This window comes from Girardinichthys multiradiatus, chromosome 17 (assembly GCF_021462225.1).
Source record: "Girardinichthys multiradiatus isolate DD_20200921_A chromosome 17, DD_fGirMul_XY1, whole genome shotgun sequence".
NCBI lineage: Eukaryota > Metazoa > Chordata > Actinopteri > Cyprinodontiformes > Goodeidae > Girardinichthys > Girardinichthys multiradiatus.
Genome location: NC_061809.1, coordinates 28,540,408 through 28,562,620, shown reverse-complemented (window position 1 = coordinate 28,562,620; position 22,213 = coordinate 28,540,408). Strand labels below are relative to the sequence as shown.

General features: G+C 39.9%; 1 protein-coding gene across 13 annotated transcripts in view; it reads left to right on the top strand.

The window, feature by feature from the left end:
- Window positions 1–22,213, top strand: part of celf2 (cugbp, Elav-like family member 2) — a 473,358-nt gene that overhangs the window by 370,442 nt on the left and 80,703 nt on the right. For all 13 annotated transcript variants that reach the window (XM_047390245.1, XM_047390243.1, XM_047390244.1 and 10 more), the window contains one exon: window positions 20,541–20,589. In XM_047390245.1, coding sequence (XP_047246201.1) covers window positions 20,541–20,589 — 49 coding nt within the window. The remainder of the gene's footprint in view (window positions 1–20,540; window positions 20,590–22,213) is intronic.

Below are 22,213 nucleotides of genomic sequence, written 5' to 3'. Positions count from 1 at the left end.
CAGAACAAACTGTTTAACGGGAACACAGTCAGAAGAAATCTTACTCAGAGTAAATAAAATGGGAATCAATAGTGGTTCATAAAGCATGTTTGATGCACATGGCAAAAACAGGTCAGAATTATTATTTCCAAAAATCTAAAATTTCATCATTAAAGTAATTCTTTAATTTCTGAAGTTGTTAATTAGATCATACTCAGCAGACGTCAATGAAACTCTAAATGTGGATGAGAGCTGCGACCACAGAAGAAAATGCTTGTTTTGCTAAATATATCCTTCTATGTGTGAGTATGCCTGTTTCACTGCAGACATTCTGAGTCGAAGCAGGAGCAGCTCAGGTTGTCTTTGTGTTTCTGCTGGTTATTTGTAAAAATAGAGCCACAGCAGAGCATCCTCTAAGTAGAATATGCCTGTTTGCTCTATTATTTTAAGTTGAAATGCCATGAAATAAGTTCAGAAAGGGAAGAAGTTGTTTCCTGCTCAGACGCTACCATTAGTACCCCTGGGTGGATATTTAGTGATCCTTTCCGCTCAGGTTGTTGGCTGCATCTGCACCGCCTTACTTCTGTCAGTGGGATCATTGAATCGGCCTCCTGGGCAGGGCAGGATGGAGGCTGGATTCCCAGCTTCCATGAGCCGCACGCTGGAACCAGAACCCAGCCAGTCGCTTTGCACAGAGTAACCGTATTAATTGCGAGCTGAGTAAGAGGGTTGAGTTTAGTCTGTTTTTTCTGCATGTTAGTCGGTGATCCGCCATTGGTGGAGTGAAACAGCCCCAAGGACAGAGACAGAAGCAGGTTTAGGATTATAGGGACATGAAATAGCCTTCTTCTTTGCTGTAACACCTTTATCTACTTCCATCCTCTCTGGTCATCCATCTTTCACAGACTTGTCTCTCCTGCAGCGTCTGTGGTTGTTGTGTTCGGGCTTTTTCTTGGCAGGTATCCATACAACCTGCTGTGGCTGTGCTTTCAGAAGAGTGGAGATTTTGGTCGGAAAATGTTCCACTTGATGCAACATTACTAAATCTTTTTGATTATTTCTCAGCATTCATGCTAACTTAATAAGGCATTAATTCATCTTTGTGGGAATAAGTTAACAAGGCTATTCAGCAAACTGTGTAAATATATATTTTTGAACAGTTATTCTGTATTTAATTCAAGTTCAGATTGACATTTTCACCATTCATTAAACAAAGAAAGATATTAAAATAAACTCTTTATGATTTAATTATAAAGTATAAAATTAAAATCCAACATAAATAAAATATTTGACAGTTTTATTACCTTGAATTATGTTGTTAAGCTTTAGTTACCTGATTTAATTCCTCTGCTGCATTTATGGTCTGGATTAATTATCCTTTCTGATGGTGAGAGGATGAATGTCGTGTAGTTTAGAGCTTTAACTGGTTTATTTGAAACTTCATCCTTTCTGTGTCCCTCACAAGGTTGTGGCATCATTCTGGCAGAATGTTCTGAGCTTTCATTCAATTCACTGGTTTCCTCCAAACACCTGGATTTTAACCATGGTCCTCACATCTTCATCAGGGCTGAAGTTGCAGCGTCAGGAAAGGCCATCCCAGAAGCTTATTGTGAGCCTTCTTTATCCAGTCAAAAACCAGTTTGGATGTGTGTTGTGGATAATTGTCCTGTTGGAACGTCCAACTGTGTCGAAGTTTCAACCACTAGGGAGCAACACAAACATGGAGATAGTAAAGGAAACAGTCATCATGCTTAAACTGTAACCTTTGTACTGAGAGGCTTCTTAGCTTTTACATTTACTGCTCATGTTTTGCCTGCAAGGTCATTCCAGTTAAGAACCTTTTAGAGCAAAGGAAGACTAATGTACCGCTGTTTGTTTATTGCCTGAAAAACAAACCCAGGGGTAAAACGGCCCCACAAGGCTCTCCTTGCTGCTTTGAAAAATGTGAGCTTTTGCCACAACAAACAACCACAACAAGCAGGGTTTAAGAACAGAAATAGTAAGTCTTTAAGTCATAGTTTAGAAGGTTTTTGTCTTGGGTAAACTCATTTTGTTTCATGGTAGAAAACCTTCAGGGAGCAGAGTATTAAAACTGCCCCCTGAGGACCAGATGACACTGATCAACAGCTCAATATGTCTGTAATTAAACCTGCATCGCATTCATCATGTCAGAGCTGCACAACACTGACTTGCGGATGTCATATTGTCTCGTATTGACTGAGAGATATGGTTTCAAATTGAATAAAGCCGAGCATGAGGATCAACAAAAAACACTCAAACATATACCTGCAATAGACAGAATCAATAGGAACATAATTCCACAAAATTGATGCGGTTTTGTTTCTGATTTCTTCTTTGAGAAATGCCTCACCTCCGTTTTGAATCAGACAAGGCTGAAAAGGTCATGGGGCGGGGCTAAAAGGCAACAGTTGATGAGGAGTCGGGATTAATTGCTCGGTGAAAACAAAAGGAGAGCAGACAGAGAGGGACGAAAATTGAGGCAGAGATTAGTAAAGGTGATCTACGGATAGACGGGGAAAAGGTGGAGTGGAGCAGTACCGCATGCTCGAGGCCAAAGCAATAAACGGGCAGCCGTTAAAAACCAATACCTGCTTATTAACTCCCCAACTCTCGTGGCTTGTAAAAAGCCAGTGGAACAATGTTTGACTTGGCACTCTTCCCTTCACTTGCTCTATCTCTCTTTCCAAACCCAAGGCCCTAACAGGGAGAGATGCAATCAGAGTGGAAGGCTGGATTGGGCCCAAATTGCACAGAAAGGACACTGGTATTGCCAGAGCCGAGCATGAGCCATGTTGGTTTGGGGCAGAAACACTTGACTGGTCGCAGATTTTTTTACAGAAAGCAATAAAGTGTAAGGGTGTGCGGTTTGTGTGAGGAATCCATCTCTGTATGGCCCTAAGAAGGGAGCAAGGCCTTGAGGATAATAGCAAACAGCAGCACTTCTTAGTGCTTTGTCTGCCAGCTCCGTCTCCTCAGCTACCTCTGCTGAACATTTGTCAGTGCACTTATACCAAATGTGTCCAGACAAGATTGCATGCTAAATCTATGTACGTTATGATGTAAGATATCAAATGATGTACACATGGTACCCCAAATCCTGACCTGAGTTGTTTTAATAAAATATGAAGAATTTATTTCTTGCCCATTTTAAGATAATTTTGTCATTTTTAGTTTCAGGGCCATCTTAACAAGTAACTAAAAAAAGTGTAGTTTTTGAATCCAAACTTGTATTGGCAACTTGGAGTTGATTTGAGGCATGGTGCTTGCGTTTGGAAGATGTTGCTGTGAAAAGACATGTGGTCAAAGGAGCTCTCCATGCAGGCAAAACAAGCTATCCTTAAGCTGTAAAAACAAAACAAAAAACATTAGAGAATCTGCTACAATACTAGGAGTGGCAACTTAAACATTATGGTTCATCCTGAAAAGGAAAAGAAAGCACTGGTGAGCTCAGCATTGCACAAAGACCTGGACGTCCATGGAAGACAACAGTGGTGGATGATCTCAGAATCATTTCCATGGAAAAGAGAAACCCCTTCACAACAGCCAACCGAGTAAAACAGTGTCCAGGAGGTAGGCTTATCAATATCCAAGTCCTACCATAAAGAGAAGACTACATGAAACCTCTACTACAATGAGGGCAAGGAAATAATATGGAGAAGGTGTGGACCAGCTCATGATCCAAACCATACCAATTCATCTGTAAAACACGGTGGAGGCGGCGTGATGGTTTTGGCTTGCATGGCTGTCAGTGGCACTGGAACACTTTACTGACGATGTGACCCAGGACAGAAGCAGGATGAATCCTGTGGCGTTCAGAGACGTGATTTCCATGAGTTAAAGACTTCTGGCTGCCATTGTCAGCAATGGGTTTTCAACCAAATATTAGAAATAGACATTTTACTTTTGAGCCTCTGAAATGTAGGGATTGTGATAAAAATAGTCTTTAGTTCCTCATATTTTTATGCAACTTTTTTGTTACACCCAATGAATTGAAGCTAAAAGTCGGCACACCAACTGCATCTGAGTTGTTTCCTAAAAAATCCATTGTGGTACGGAACCTAAATTAGAAAAACGTTGTCTCTGTCCAAATATTTATGTACCTAACTGTAGTAATGAACCTGTATGGTTTAGAGGAAGTGTGCCATAAATTCAAACTAGTGCATTTTAAAACTCATTGACGTTTTCTGTTGTATGATCATTCCACCCCCAAAAAAACAATAAATTATATCAGGAAAGATTTTTCCTTTAGGAATCATTGAAAAACAGCTTTTTGTATTTACTCAGTTTATCTTGGTGAGATATTTTATTTGTATTTCATATTTACTCGGCCAGGATGGATTAGAACAACCTAATATTTACACCTGCAGCCTGGTAAAGGGCAGCAACTGTTGATGGAGAGAGGATATGGGCTGTAAATGTGTTTGATCTGTTGTACTGTTAAACTACACAATATTGCCAAAAGTATTTGCTCCCCCCCCCCACCACCTTATCATTGAATCCATGGGTTAAAATTCAGCACCAAGGCACGCAGACTGCTTCTGCAATATTTGTGAACGAACAGATCGAGCTCAGTGAATTCTTGCATGTTACCATGATCTGAAATAGGTCCAGTCGTTAAATAATCCTACTGCTAAATATTCCACAGTCAACTTAGGGGTATCATAATAAAGTTTAAAATACAATTACAGAGCAAGGTCAGGTGATGCTGAGGTCTTTAGCAGCTACATCTTGGGAGTGATGGTTCCTGCCTCTCTGTCCAGGAATTAAATTGGACGACTCTGGTTTTGGTAGTAGGCAGGAAAACACACTGTATTGTGTCAAGTGGAAAGTTTGGTGGAGGGAGGATTATGGTGTTTTTCATAAGTTAGGTTCAGTCCCTTAGTTCCAATGAAAGGAACCGTCAATGCTTCGGCAAACAAAGACATGTTGGCCAATTCATGCTCCCTCCTTTGTGGAATTGGTTTGGGGATGGCCTCTTCCTTTTCCAACATGGCTGTGCACTAGTGCACAAAGCAGGGTTCTTAAAGACATGAATGAGTCAGTTTGATGTGGAAGAACTTGACTGGTCTGTCCTGACCTCAACCAGACGGAACACCTTTAGGGACACCCTCTTGTCCAACATCAGTGTCTGACCACACAAATGAATTAATAGAAGAATTATCAAAAATGACCAAATTATGATGCAGATATCATATTAAACCGTATAGATTAATAATGGGACGTCTCTCAAGTTCATTTGTGTGCAAGCAGACAAGTAAATACTTCAATATATTGTGTTTCTATTCAGTATTAGTGTCTGTTTAAATTATCTTAAAGAAAACCTTTTATTTGCTGTTTTCTAGACATCTATCCTTTTATTGAATACCTTCATCTTCCAGACGGTGTAATTACCAGTCATCATGCCTTCTGAGTCAATAAAACCACTCTGAGTTGGACTATTCTTCCTTAGTAACAGCACCGTCACTATGCAGCGAAGCATCCAACTAAGCCGCCGTATAAATCTATAAAAATAAATAAAAAGTAGAAAAATAATGAGTCCTTTCTGGGAAGACTGTTTTCCTGGAGAACAGCAGCTTTGCCAAAGTTCTTCTTAATGACACGCTAATGAAGGTCGAGGGGGGTGGAGACAGAGTGGCTTCGTGTTGCCTGGAGAGCCATGTGTTCATCTCCACGACTCTTAATAGCACTACAGTGTTCTAAATATGCCTTTTTACCACACACGCACACACACACACTACCCCTTCCATAACCCATCTATCGTCGGAAAACATGCGCTGCATCCCCGGAGCGATTTAAAGCCATAAGACCCGACCCCTGCTGCACGGGCTGCTTGGCACTAACACACACCCTCCGCTTTGCTTTCATCTGCTATGAAAAATATGCCTCAGCAGTTACACTATTTTTCCTTTCACCTTTTTATTAATTTATTTTTCTAATTTCCCCCTCCTGATCCACTCTAACACACACACGCTAAGACAAAGGCGCCACAACAGCACACCGCCAGTTAAAAGCTGTCAGCCTGCCCGTCAGACAAGGTTGTTTTAGATTTTCCACTAAATTGAACTCTTTCATTAGTGGCTGACAGATGTCTAAATGCCTCGTGTCCCCCATGATAACCACCCACCCAGCTCCAGACGCCCATGGAGAGGGCCCCGGGGCCGCTTGTTCCCCATCTGAAGCTGGGTCGTAGGGAACATGGAAGGATAGATGGGAGGGGGGGAGTTAATCTAGGATCTGTCCTCTGGAGCGCCCTCCAGCTTGGAGCATTTCAGGCTTTTATCCTTGTTTTCTTCTCCATCTTCTTGGATCTCTCCCTCCATCTTTTTGTCCTTAGTGAAAAACCTCTCAAGGATGTTAAATCCTGCCAGAAAGAAGGGGAGGCTGATTAGGATGGAGGCTTAGTCACGTGATGAGACTAGGATCACTCCAGTCCTGTCCTTCATGGGGGTGGATCAGAGCGTTTGTGGAGCTTGATAAAAAAGCGAGGGGGCTCATTAAAAGCTGCCTTCGTGCTGAGACCTCACACACCATGGTCCCTGTTTGCCTTACCTTTCTGCTGCTGAGATAATTAGCGACTCTTTGAATGCAGGCCTCAATGTTGTGTGTGTTCCTCCAACCAAAGGCACATCAAAAACTGCCATCAAAGGGAACTAGATCTCAAGCAGGGTTAAGGTTTAAAAGCAGCAATTTACAGTCCAAAGATATAAGTCATTTAATCACTCGGTTATTATTTCAAGTCAGTGGACGGAGCTGAAAACAGACTGTAAGTGATAATGTGCATTATCGGTTTTAGTGATGTGAGAAATCATGTCCTTTCATGCAGAAGGCCCTGTGGTCGCAGGACCCCCACTGCTCCGGCCTTTGAAGCCAACGTGAACACTTGCTTTGGAGACTTTGACTGCGTTCACACTGCAGGTCTGAGTGCTTATTAGGTCTCTCTTAGAAGATGAAGGCCAAACAAAGTTAGAATGACACAATTCCTACTTTCACAAACACAGTTAACTTCAGCAATCGAAGCTAAACTTTTTCAAAGAACCATTGGCCGGGAATCTTAATCAAACAGGACAAATAATTAAAATTCACTTCTCCTGTATTTGATTGCAGATAAATGGGTGAATAAATTGTTTAAAGGCCAGCACTCGCTGTGGGATTTTGAATATTATAAGAATTTTTTGTGCCAAACTCTGGAAGCAGTTTATAAAATGTTGAGAGTGAGCCAAGTTGCACTGTACAATGTGAGATCTAGTAGGAGCAAACCACCAGTGATGAAAATGCTCTGATTATTGGAAACAGACTCTTAACAAATCTTAGAAAGATCAGTGTTGGCTATGTTGTTGACAGAGGATAATTTTTTCTTATAATTGTTATCTCATTGGTACTATAATTCTGTATTTTGTCACATACATTTTATTCCGGCCTCCCCCATCTTATTGGAAAGATGAATCCGTCTCCTGCACCTTTTTATTTATTTATATGTTAGTAGGCCATGTTCAAACTTCAGCAGATCTACCTTTATTGGAGTTCTGTTACTAATCTAAAAAAGATCACTAAATTCTTCATGATGCATTGAAATAAACATGTATATATATATATATATATATATATATATATATATATATATATATATATATATATATATATAACAGAGAGAGAGAGAGAGATATCTTGTTATAAAGTGTTTAAACAACCATTTCTGTTGGTTAGGAGCCCGTTTCATCTCTCTAACTTCATTGGTTAGATCTGGTGTCTTAGAGGAGCGAATCCCAAGTGGTCAGTCATGCAGACAAGTTGTAAACAAGCCCCCTGTTTTACCAAACACATTTGAAAGGCAAATAAATTTAATGCCCAGTCTGCCTGCTTTAAATATTTATTGGTTCCACTCGCTCTCCACTTTCTCCAGCCAGCTTTTCCATCCGATGACTTTCCAAAGGAGGAATTTAAACGTGGAAAATAATACAGGATACTGTGTCAGATTTACAGAAGCCTACATCTGTATCTAACGGTTATTCTGTAAGGCAAAGAGGTGAACCTACGAACAGAGTTTACTGTTTTTCTTTCCTTAACCTTCATTTAGTCTGAAATACCCTGAGGTACAGACCTCATTTAATAACCTGTGAAACTGAAATAGAAAATGAAAACTGTCATTTAAATTGATAGCCAAAATTATTATGGTGTTCTAATTAATAACAAACTTCAGTCACATGGTAATAAACATGAGTTAATTATGTAGTGGTAACAGCTTGTAATAAAGTAAAGTTTGAAAGCATAATAACTGGTAATATCATCTAGTTACCTAAATTATTACTATGTAATTACCTGGTAGTAAAAATTAATTGTTTTATAGTAAAAGTGTAAAAATTGGATGGTATCAAGTTATTGCCTTGTTATTACTTGTTGGTAATACCCTTTAGTAATACTAATGGCGTAATTGTTTCATAATAAAAAGATTAATAAAATGTAATATTGAAAGTTCCTACTATGTAATTACTTCCTAATAACAGATTTTGATAATATGGTAACAAATACTGAAATCAAATAATGCTTAATATGTACCTAAGTTACTGCCATATAAATATTTTGTAATAATAATTTGTAATATTATCGTAACAATAAGGCAATTTATGGTAAAAATATAATAACTATGTAATATTCTAAGTTAATACCAGGTAATTACCCTATAGTAACAGTTAGCTTTTTTTAAATGGAAAATTTGTCCAATTTTGCCCAGTTTTAATCTTGACTGTTAATTGAAAACTTTGAATGAAGAACTTCTGTTTATGTTGCTGTAACCTCAACAACATCCTCCAAGTTACTGGATAACTGGATTTACAAAGTAAACCCAAAAACCCAAATGCTGTTATATTAGCTGTTAAAACATCATCATTAGCTTTAATGTATTGGAACAGTGGGCTAATTAGCAAACCTAATGCTTCAAAAATGTATGTTTCTTTTACAGCATTCCTCCTTCTTTTACCTTTACTTTAAACCCCCACTCAGACAAACCCTGTTTTTATTTGGGCAAATTTGACACTTTTTTAACCACTGACATAACGAATAAAAATAAAATCTTTCAAATGTTGGATTGGATGTTTATCAAACTGCTAAAAATTAACTGACTCTTATAGTTAAATTGGTACAATAGTCTGCTGTTTTCATGCATGGTAACAATATCATCTGTGTAAAACCTGAGGGTTGTTTTTGGTTTAAAAGTGATTTTTAAATCAGTTGTCATCCCCAGAAAATGCAGCGTGAAAAAGCTGTTGTTCCAGAAATCACTCATGTAGTTTGTGACCTTAAATGTTGTGTGTATTCATGGTACTTACTGTAACTAGCTCTGCATGCATGCATGCACACTGATTACATGCTGCCAAGCTGTCTCGCTGTTTATGTCCTCAGATTTTCATTGAACTGCATCGAGTTTTACAGTCTAATGTACACAAGATCACAGTTTTTTTTCCTTGCATTGGTTTTCCACTAAGATGCAGATCCTGTCAACCCATCCTTGAACTAATGTGGAGTCTGAACAACTTAAAACTTTTGAATGTGCTTGTTATGAAAAAAGTATTTACCCCCATAGATTTCTTCTGTTTTTGCTTTTTTGTCACATTAGTATGTTACAGGTGTTAATGGCTTAGTGATAACTGCCAATGTGTTATATTGGCCCACTCTTCTTTGCAGAAATGTTTGCTGGCATGCTTCATATCAGTGCCCTGCTCTATAACATTCTGCTTTCTGGATGTTCTGGCAGAGAGCACAATTCATTGTTCTAACAGTTATGGCAAGACGTCCAGGTTCTGAAGAAGCAAATCAACCCCAGACCATCATACTACCACCACCATGTTTGACTGTACTCCAGATGTAACATGACTAAAGTCTCCCAGAAAGGTTCTCGTCAGTACAAAGAATATTTTCCCAAAAGTCTTGAGTATCATAAGTATGTTCTTTTTGTTTTTTTTGGTAAAAATGAGTTAGGCCTCTTGGGTCATAAGTGTTTCTGGCCTTGGAAATCTCTCACTGAGACAAATCTTCCCCATTTTCTCTTTCTTATATTTGAATAATGAGCTCTGACCTTAACTGAGGCAGTGAGGCCTGCAGAGCTTTAGATGTTGGTGTGGGTTCTTCTGCATCTCCTGGATGAGTCGTTGATGAGCTCTTGGAGTAATGTTGGTAGGTCGGTCAGTCCTGGGAAGGTTCTCCGCTGTTCTGTCATCAGATAGGTTCTGTTCAAGTGTATTTACTGTCTGATATTATTTGTATGATGATCTGAAACATTTCAAAACATCTACTGGTGACCAAATAAAAAAACAATACAATCTGTAAGGAGGCAACTACTTTTTCACAGGACTGTAACTAAAACAAGAATAGGATCAGTTCCCATCAGGTTCCTCCACTGAGTTGGAGATGTGTTTTATTGTTCAAGAGGCTGATGGTGTTGCAGTCAGGAGGAGAAGGAGGGTTGTATGCTGGCTTGTAAGTCGATTTGGGTTGTTTGTTCAGGTGCAAGCCTATTACACATATCACTGCTCCATCAGAATAGCTCCCCTTCATTCAACACTTGCAGTCTGACGAGCCGACAGCAACGAGAAGAAAGGAAGCAAACTCAGACTGACCGAGGAACCTGACCGCCGTAACTGAGGAGCCGATTCAGGTGCTGTTAAGTCCAAAATGGATGAAACACCCACAGCAAAGGGTATTAAATTTACCATGTAGTGAGCTGTATGTCATCAAACATTCATGTGTTATAGCCTGGAGGATATTATGCAACACACTGAAGGGGTTGGAGCTCGGACAAATAGTTTATAAAAAGGCTGACCGGTCGGCAGCTTTCACAGTAGCGTGTGTGCGAGTGTGTGCTCATCTGTAAATGCTGTCCGCCTCTTTACAAATCATTTAAGTCCATAAAAAACAGCAGTGGCTCATTCATCACACACACATTCCCACAGCGGTGTCATTACAGAGGCTCATTATCGAAATCAATTCAATTAAAGGCTGTAATTGGCGTAGTAAAACCCAAATGCTATCGCAAACAGAGCTGAAGGAAGCCAAACCTCATCAAAGTGACTTTGCACACACACGTGTCTGTGTTCTTATTTAACAAAAGAAATATTAATTGCCTGTTTTTAAATTAACTTCCCTTACCCATCTTTTCTCTGCATGTTGGTGGCGCAGTGTGAGAGTATTGATTTGCAGGAGGAAGAGGACGGAGGAGAGAGAAGAGTGTAAATGAAGGCTAACAGTGTTAAACACTTAGAGGACTCAGGGTGGAGGAGACACGTCATAGCTAATACCAGATCCCTCAATCCGTCTGCTCACACAGTCATGTTGGGTTAATTGTTTACCAAGCTAAATGAAGTGGGGATAATTAAGAGTAACTCTGCTGCTAAGGCGTGGGCTATCGTACAGAACAGCTTGATTTATACTTGTTTGCTAAAGGGAGAAAAAGTCCTGAAGTAGTTTTTTATCTGGGTGACTGTTTTATACAATGTCAGGTTATAATGCTTCCTCCACTATTATTAGCAGGCCTGGTGAGGATGAGTAAAAATCAACAAAACAAATTCATCTTCTAGTGCAGTAGCACAATCTCACTTTGAGGAAGGTCCAGCCAATGGGACGGTGTTAAGACTCCTGTAACATCTCACAAGGTTAGAGCATACAGAAAGAAAGAGAGAAACAGGGATCTTTAACCATTTCTGTTTGCAGAATCTCCCAAGATGGTCCAGACTCTTGCTTCCTCTCGGATCCTCTCTGCTCTACCGCTCAGCTAACAGTTCCTTATATGATTTAGCTGGAGGACTGAGATAACCAAGGAGAAAGGTTGGTTCAGTGTCTGCGGAACTGTGATCATGTTTTGGATCATTATCCTCCTGAAACGACCCATTTTCAGGTTTCTGGCAGAAGCATCCAGATTTTTGTTGGAAGGGTCCTGGTATTTGATGCCATGTACTCTAACAAGGTTCCCATGGTAGAGAAACAGGCCCGCAGCATCATGCATCCTTCACCATACTTAACAGGGGGCAGAGTCATTGTTTTAGTCCAGATCAAACTCCATTCAGTTATGTTTGTGATGGTGTGACAGAAGCATGCCTAGCATGCCTCTCAAACAACCAGTTGGCTTGTGGATTATGGGTAATGGTTGTCATTGAGATGTGGGGACTCCCAGATGCCACTGTTTCTGTTCTCCAACAGATGAACTATTAAAATATCACTCTGACTCTGGGCGAAGTTTAGGTCAGGGGATTTTCTTTTCTTGTATCTCCTTCCTAATTCACATCTGCACATCTGCTGTATTCGAATGACATGTTTTCTTGTCTTTCCTATTTAGAAGAGTGACTAACAGGAATGAGCCTCTGGGTCATATTTGGAAGATGGAAGTCTTTATTTAATGGTTAAAAGCTTCCAGACACTCAGTTATAAATTATAAATAAACACTAAAGCTTTAGTTACATAATTTTTTTAAACATTGTTTTAAGTGCAATTATTTCTTTACAATTTTCTTTGTGGGGTTATGCTGCTGCAATGAAAGCTGGATTTGTTTTAATTGTTTTCACATATCAGCATTACCAAAAGTGTGAAAGGTGTTGACAGGACGTCAGGTGAAGTGAAACTAGCAGAATTAGTTTGAAAAGCTAAGTTTAACTTAATCTATAAAACAAAATTGCGTTGGCAGCCGACAAGCCTCTGAAACACGGAGGAGACCTGAGTCGATCCGACAGGATTTGGTCCGATATCAACATCTGGGTCTCTTTGAAGCTTTGATCAGCTCACACTGGCAGCCGCACACTTTAATCCAAGCAGACACATATTCACCGGATATTATTAATCTAATTTTAAATTCCTGTGAATCAGAAAACCTTGATTTCACATCAGAAGCCTTTGATGAGGCTCACGTGTACAGTGAAGAGGAACATGCAGAACAAATGCACATTAAAACATAAATTACAAACTGAGAACAGATCACAAAGAAGTGACACAGAAAAAGAAAGGTGTTTGGCTACTTTCTACATGTTTAATCTCTCCTACCTGAGGAGGACAGACAGATGAGAGGAGACGTTGCAGCATAAGATAACTCGATGCAGGATGTCTATAAGCAAGTATTTTAAAAAAGCCTTAAAGGTTCTTTTTAAATGTGGATTAAAACCAAACTGCATGACAATCCACCTCCAAACCCATTTGACCAAAAAGCTTTAAGACCTTTACTATTGTCCCATTGAGCAGTTTTTGGTTGAGAGATTCTTCTCAAACTTGTCCAAGCAGCACCTCTCTGACACTTATTTATTTGACAGGAACTGGACTTTTCTTTTCAATTTATGCCAATAAAAAAACAAAAGCATTTGTCTTCAATGGCCTCCATGGCTGGTAGAAAGATGCTGCTTCATCATAAGATCCATCTGTACTGTTTAAGTTTCCACGTTCAAAGTTGGAAAAATTAACGAAAAGTGAAAGGTTTCTACATCCAACCCTATTCTCAAAATCCAATATGGCCGCCTTGTTTTCAAGTGTTAGTTGTGCTCCTGATAATTTGTACCTCATTAAATAGTGTATAGCACTAAAAACCTCATTTAGGGAACATGGAGCTACAGTTTTTGAATTATGAAATGAAGAGAAATACATCATTAGCTGACATTGCTACCTAATGGACTCAATATAACTGAATCGGACCTGTTTCTCTTGTTCTGTAGTAAACCAGTGCTGTACAAATTTAAATTAGATTGAACAGGCGGTCCAGGCAGCACCAGTGGAACCACAGTTTGAGAACCATGACTAACCACAGATGTCTGGTCTAGAAACTTTGGCTGAAGTTATAATCTGGTTTGAAAAGCCCAACAGACATCTAAATCTAAACAAGATTCTGAACAACACACAACAGGTTCTGTAGCTGAGGATCCAGCTCTGCCAGTAAAGGTCTGATTCACACATCTCAGATCTAAATCAGATCTTTGGACATTTTACTAATGAAATTATGTCTGTTGTAGAGTCGGGTTCAATAAAAAGCATTATGGGACTCTTTCACACATTCAATCTAAATTCTTTAGTACAGCAATGTCTCAACTGAGTTGTTTATGTTCAAATATGCTAACAGTGTATGTTCCAGCTAAAAATGTGTTTCTGTGGAAATATTATTTTTCATTTTTTATAACTTTATTTATAAAGTATAATAAAACCACAACCAAAACCTGAAAAATTAGCTACTTTTCATTTTTTCATCTTACCTGCTCTGTTTTGACTAAACGTCTTTATTGGAATCAGAATCAGAATCAGCTTTATTGCCAAGTTTGTACATACAAACTCCGGTACACTTTGCTCTTTTGTTTTGTTTTTGCATTACAGAATATACATATTCTGTAATGCAGAATGCAGGTTTTAAATATAATTTAGAGTAAAACTGGTTCATTACAAAAATTCAGATGTCTAAAATTGTAAATTTGCTGATCTGAAAAGTGAAAAAAAAACAAATTAAATTAAACATGCTGGTTTATAAAATGATTATTTCTCCTGAAGGAGACATGACAAATAAGTACAAATAAATTATATGGGGGTGTTTTCTAAAATGTCTTTTTTAGCCGCTTTCTCCATCAGTGGTGATGACTGTCTGGAGGTCATACGTGTGGTTTTACACGCCTTGGTGGGTGCTTTTTTTCCCTTCGAGCTGCGTCTGTGTGTGTGTGTGTGTGTGGTCGTATGGTCTGGGTCATCGATATTGAGCACCGACTGCGAGGGCCATCTGTCTGACTTTGACCCAGCGGCGCTCCGTCACACCTTCATTGCTGACGGAGGAGAAAGCGTGTGTGATTGCCTTCTGTGCAGCATGACGGTGTGTGTTTGAGGAGGACTGCATTCAGATTTTTTTCTCTTGAGCTTGATCGTCGCTTTGAGGCTGCCAGCGGCTGGTAAAAGGTGCACAGATGTTGCATCCTTTCTCCTTACTCAGAGCACACTCATGCTATTCCCAGCATGATTCAGAGTAAGTCCTCCAGCCCCAGGACCACAGGACCTTTGACCTTTCTATGCACCAGTGTCGTACAGGAAGACGTCTGTGAACATTAGCCCAGAAGCAGCAGTTAACATTTTGGGAAGTGTAGAGTTTCTCGAACACTCAGAGGAACTACTTAATGGTGAGCCCAGGGGTGGGATAGGGGCCATGGAGAGTCTAGATGCAGGTCAGGTTGCTGGGACTGTCTGAACAAGATGATAAAAAGCTGGAAGGAGCCGAGGGTGGAGTGGCTGCTGGTGTGCGACATTTCATCAGCTGGTCCGACAGATAGACACATCACCCCAGCCAGGAAACAGGAGGTGATTAAAGAAGCTGTCCTATAATGGGAAGGTCATAAAATCCATCCTTGCTCTTCTATGATCCCTCCCCTCTGATGGTAGACCTCATGGTTTGACTCATGTTTGCTCCCACAGAAATATCAGGTGGTTGGACATTTAAAATAGATGACCTGTCAGGCTTTGTTTAGAAATACTTTAGTTTGTTGGTTTTTTTTTATTTAAAGGGTTTAACTTTTTATGCATTCCTTATTAAAAAGCCAAACTGATTAAATCTAGATGATAATCTGAATATTTATCCATCATAGTTGATCAAGCGCCTTAAAAAATATTTATTCCGCTGTTCAATCCATCATCTGAACAAGGAGAAAGGATGGACCAACTGCAGACCTACCAACACATGGACATCCACCTAAACTGACAGGCTGAGCAAGTAGACCATTAATCAAAAAAGCAGCCAAGAAGTCGGTGGTAACTCTGGAGGAGCTGCAGAGATCCATACCCTCAGGTGGGAGAATCTGTCCACACAAGATGGATGGAGCTAAATCCAGGACAATCCTGGAAGAAAACCTGTAAGAGGCTACAGAAGACCTGAGACTGGGGTGGAGGTTCACCTTCCAGCAAGACAACCACCCTGAACATACAGCCAATACAACTGATTCATGAGTTAGAATGGCCTAGTCAAAGATAAATAAATCGGAGACTTTTCCTGACATTTCCTGAAGAATCAAATTCAATCCCAGATTTAGAAATACAAATCAGTGCAGATTCTGATCTTTGGATACAATAACTTCAGTTCAAGCAGCCCAAATCCAGATAAATGAAGCTATTTATAGCAGCTATTATTCTCAGCCATGTATTTCTTAAACATCAACAACACGGTGGCTCAGCAGCTCATTATTAGCAGTGTTAGCAGGGGACTCAGGTTGCACATTAATATGTAAATTAAATCCTAATCGATTTTTTGAATATATGCATTTAACGTGTATTTTACTGAAGATAATTGAAAACAAATGGTGACACTTTATTTGAAGTGTACCCCACATGCAGCACGAGCCGATAATAAGCCCCTCAAAGCTCACAGAAACTTTAACTTCATTATAATCAAACATCAGGAAATTACATCCAATTCCGATTTGCGTTATTAACTGTACAGCTGCCCCATAATGCAGTCGGCTTGTTTTTCTCCCATTTTGAAAATCATGTTGTGATTAATTATCATGCAACGGCTTAGAGTGCTTATAAAAATCATTTCAATTAAAGATTTTCTCAGGAAACGGGCTCGGTTCAAGGCAGGAAAAGAGTCTTTATGGCAGGAGGAAGAATGAACTCCAGGTTGTTGCAGGTAAACAGGAAGTAGATTTACCCCCCGCCTAGGAAACACATAAATATTTTTACAGCAGAATGCTAGCGCACCATCGAGTCAACACACATGGCTTTGCGTAGTGAAGTTTTAGGTCCTGTGTGCTGTTTCTCCATGAGCCTGTGCACAGCGAGGACTTTAGTAGTTTTGCTGGGTTCCTGCTGAGTGCATAATGAATGGCAGGCTGTGGCTGTGGGCCTGCCAGGCAAGAAGAAACAGCACTGTGGAATTGTGGGATAGCGGAGGAGAGCCTTGCTTTGTTGGTCTCGGCGGGAGCTTGCCAAGATCAAACATGTCGACAGTGCTGCCGCCCGCCGGGCCTTCTGGGTAGACAGACCTGAGGAGGAGACGCCTGAAAGCCAGACGTGGTTTTTCTCTTTTGTACCTGAGCTGCAGGAGTGAGCGCTGCTCATGTTTGTGTTTGTGTGGGAGGATTTGTGTGCATCTGTGTGCACATGGCAGCTTTTGGCAGTGTTTTTCAGGAGTGAATGACGGCAGCGCGACGGAGGCTGTCATGCCTTTTGTTGTTTTTTTGGGGGGTTTTTTCCCTTTAGAGGACAGACTTTGAAATGGATTAACAAAAACTGACTTGATGTGACTTCCAGGTTTCCTTTGACATGACTTTCTTCCTTTTGATCTGGCATCAACCCACACCAAGCACAAAAACATGTTCACAAAAGCCTCATCCACAAGCCTGCATCTGTCCCTATGTTACTGATACTGTAGTGAGACTCCAGCCTCAGGGGCTGCTGACTATTTCTGTCTGTCCAGCATTTATGACCCTTTTCATTTTTCTCTCGTTTGATGCTGCAGCCTCACGTCTCTGTTGTTTCTCCTTGCTGCTGCTGTCTGATTCCTTACTTTCTAAAAAGTACAGAGCTCAGTAAGTGCCAAAAACAGAAGTCAGAGAGATGAAATCTTAATATCACACGGTGATGGCCCTATGTGAAAACGTAGTTACCCATTAAACCTAATAACTGGTTGGTTCAGCCTTGGCAACAACAGCCACCATCAAGTGTTTGCGATAACTTGTAATGAGTCCTTACCAGCGATATCTTGATTTTACAGGTCAGCCAGGGTTCAGGCCCAGATGAGGCCTGTAAATTGAACTCAGCTGTCTCTTGGTGGTATTGCAAGTTATTGTTCTGATAGACTTTAATGAGTATTGTGTTTTTATTTGTTTTGTATTTCATATTTTTTATTGTTTTAGGTAACCTAAAGCCCATCTAGGGATAGAAATTGCAAACTAACTTAGGCTATAAATGTTAAAGTGTTTGGTATTTGTTAATATGTAAGACTGGTCCCATACATTCAATTTAATTCAACAAATGTACCATTTATTTGGGTTGGAGAGCTCGTTTTCCTTAATATATGAAAACATTTGTCTGATCTTAAAACGTATTTGATTTGAAACACACAAAAAAAGAAAAAACAGAATAAGTCTGTTACGGGCTTATTTTACCACCTGACACTTGCAGGGCTCAATATAAATTTTCTTTAAATCCACTTTCTTTCTGTCATTTTACTCTTTTGTTTCACTCTGTTTTTCTGTTGACTGCCTCCATGAGGTGGTACGTGGAACTGATCAGTGGATCTGAAAGTGTGTGTGCGTGTGCGCGCGCCCGTGCGCGTAACAGGGCTGTGAGAAGGGAAAAAATGTCAGAGTGAGGATGATAAGGAAGAGAGCAAGACGGGGGAGAGTTGGGATAAAGGTGTGTGATAGAATTGGAAGATCAAAGCCCTCTGTCACAGCGTGACTGAGCCCAGGGGCCTAATGGGTGAGACAGGGCACACACACACTGCTGTGGACACACACACCTGCAGACACACTTACTCACGCCTGGTATTTGACTCTGAGTGTGATTGATACCGGGCTAGATTTGGAGAATCACTGTCATTCGTCTCTCCGCAGATCAAACAGCCACATAATCTCCCATAAAGGAAAGAGAGATGGAGGGAATAAAAAAGGGACATAAGAGAAGAGGGTTCAGGAGGGGGAGAGAGGTGACAAAGCCTTCTCATCGCTAAAGTGTTTTCTTGTTTTTTCATAAAAGACGATCCACTAGCTGAAAACACATCCATCATACAGCTCTGTTGAGCTGCTTCTTTGTGCACATCAGAGAGATAAATGGGAATCTAAAAGTGTAGATTAGACACCATTTACACTGGTTATAAATATCTAGACATCTTTATCCTGATGATATCAGTCAGATAAGGCAAGGAAATGCTGAAAACTGCTCGGTTTTAAAACATATTTACAAGGTTAGTGTTGAGAACTGAACGCTACTCTCCTACTGCTTCACTGTAGCTTTATGGTTCAGACCTGACCGAACTGGAGGCTTTTAACTATGGGTCATATGGCTCATCGCCCAGGGCGTGGTTCTATCAGGGGCAAGCAAACAAAACATAGATGTCACTTTCACCAGACATTTTTACCTGCAGGACCAATCAGTGGGGATTAGCCACCTGCCCATAAGATCCAGGAGGCTGAGGTTCATATCCGAGTCTTAGCATCATACCATGCTTTAATTATTTTAAGTAATTTAATCAATATTTCATTAATTGAATAAGTGTGTAATTAAACCAAACAACAATATAAACTGCAAAATATAGAGGTCAAACCTCCTTTAAAGGAGGGGCTTAATGTAGCTCCTCCTATAGGAGGGGAGTTTAAGAGCTTTTCTCTTAAGAGGAGGACTTTCAAGATCTACAAGGACTAAAAGTGAGCAACAAAAGAAGAAAAAGAAGAAAAAAACTTTCAAAAAGCCTGAAGAACAATCAATCTATGCCACTTCAAACAGTTACTTGACAGTTTGGCAAATAAACAGTAAACTGTAGACAGATTTGGGGTTTGCACTCGATAATGTCATGTAAGGACACTATGATCTCTGCACAGAGTAAAGTGTTGATAATAGATGGAGCGATAAGACATGTTTCCCTCCAACAGGGATGAGTTGTAATTTCCAGCGGGTTGCATTGTGGGATAATGAGTGCAGGGATTAGAATCATCAAGTCCAATCAGCTTTTCTCTTTCCTCTTTGTGGTTAAAAATACAAATATTACAAATGATTTAGCTCAGAAGTGGGGTAATAATTTTCAATAACTTAAACACTTTTTAAGAATAAACATGAGATTTATCCTAAAGCAAAATCAGTTAAAACTAATCTTTTCCATAATGGATGACAACCAGAATTTAGCTTTTTCAACTTCAGATCCAATCTTTGTTCTAGATATAAAGATGATTCTGCAGAGATTCTCTTTAAACACTGATGGAAACTTTATTATGTAGTTCATGTGAACTTCAGCTGGAGGTCTTATTGAAAGAGCACCAGATTAAATCATCAGCTAAATTTATCCGAACTAGAAAAGAGGGAAACATTTGGTTCCTGTTTAGATGAAGTCTAGGTGTTCCTTCTGTGAAAAATTAAATAGGAAAATACTTTGTACTAAAGGTTGTAAGCACTATTAGAACCAGCACCAACATGTTGAGGTTCTTAGCTAAAACTATGGTCACTGTTGACACTCAATGAAGTGATTTAAGACCTTTTTGTGTTATTTCTAAGATGGTCATATATGCTGTCCTCTGTCTGTATCATTTTCCTGCTTTTTTTTGTCCTCTTTCTCTTCTTGTCCTTGACCATTATCTTGTTCTTCCACTTGCATTTTACAGTTTAATCGCTGCTTTAATGATTCCTTTAGCAGACCTATTTGATTCCATGCCTTCTGCCCTCCGGACTGGAGTGTTTACGAGAAACCAAAGCGTTTGCTTGCATTGACATTTGCCTCTGAATGATATTCAGATTTAATTTGCACATGAAGGAGCTGAAGCATTCTGCAGCTTGGTATTTATGCAAGTGTCAAGGTGATATTTAATGTTTTTCTTCTGTCTGCCCCTCTTTTGTTTCCACAGATGCATCACCCTATTCAGATGAAACCTGCAGACAGTGAGAAATCTAATGGTGAGTGGGGCCACAAGGACACCAGCATCACTCAGACACATGCATCAGTAGCTGTTTTTGAATTTGCTCGGTAATAGCTACTTCACTTGACTTGCAGAGAGGATGAGGAAGAGAAAAGATTGAAGCAGAGACAATAAAAAGAGATCTAGAGAGAGAGAAATGCTGATATTTCTGTATACATTTCTATTTCTCTTATCTGTGCAATAAATTATTGAGGTGCTTTGGAAGGAGGTCAGTGAAAGTTGAATCATTTTAGCCTTGTTATGAACTGGTGTCGCTCCCCCATGGCAGCTCCCTCATACAAACCTGCTGCATGCAAGCTCACTCACACCTTAATGCATCTATTTTTTGACAAACTCAAGCAGCCAGTGCTCACATCACCCCATTGCCAAAACTACATATTGCAGATGCAGTTCTGAACTGATTGCTTCTGTGGAGTGTCTCCCTTAGCAGCCATGGGAAGAGAAACTCCACAGAAAGTATCCATGTTTACTGTAAGAATGCATATTTCAAACTCATTCTGCCATCCAAACAGTGTCTGAGTAGCTGCAGCTGCAGTTCCAGTGTGTTGTTAAAGTATTTATTGCCCTTGTACCTTTCCATATTTTGCTTATATTCAGCCCACTTCACTGTGATACCCCTAAATGAAATCCAGTCCAAACAATTTCCTTTAGAAGTCACCTAGTTAGCAAGCAGAGCCCAGCTATGTGTAGTTTAATCTGAGTCTAAATGCAGAGGTTCTGTTTCTGGCCTGAGGGGTTTGTTAGAGAACATTAGAGAACAAACAGCATCATGAAGACCAGGAAACACAGCAGACAGGTCAGGGAGAAGGTTGTAGAGAAGTTTGAAACAGAGTTAGGTTCTACAACAATATCCCCAGCTTTGTGTGAATACTTTGTAGAACCACCATTGTCTGCAGGTCCTGCTGCTGCTCTGAACATCTACAGACTGAATTTTCCTCATTCTTCTTTGCAACGCAGCTCAAGCTCAGACGTATTGGATGGAGAGTGTCTGTGAACATCAGTTTTCAAGTCTTGCAACAGATGCTCAGTTGGATTTAGTTCTGGACTTTGACTAGGCCATTCTAACACACAGATATGCTTTGATCTAAACCATTCTATTGTAGCTCTGGATCCACGCTACGGTGGTTGTCCTGCTGAAAGGTGAACCTCCACCTCAGTCTGTAGTCTTCTGCAGCCTTTTCTTCCAGAATTGTTGCTTTCAACATCAGAGGCTGATTGCAGAAATGAAACCATAAATGTTACGTTATTACATTGACTTAAATGAGTCTATGGCACCTTCTACAACCTCTGACCAGATGATTTCAGGTGAGAAGAGACATAGAGCTCTAAAAGGTCAGAGATGTAAAAAAAGTAGTTCTTTATTGTCTCAGATCACTCTAGCCTCTAAAGCTCGTTTGAAAGTTGAGCTTAAAGCACTAAGGTGTAGCTTGATTGTGAATTGACAGTGTTCACAATCCACAATGTTTCTTGACTAGCATTCTGCTGCTGTTTTATTTTGTTGATGATCCTTCCATCCATTATGGAAGGGTAAAATAACAGAAATAACAGATTTAGAATTACTTAGGTTGGATGAACAGCAGACCTCAGTTTAAAACGTTTTT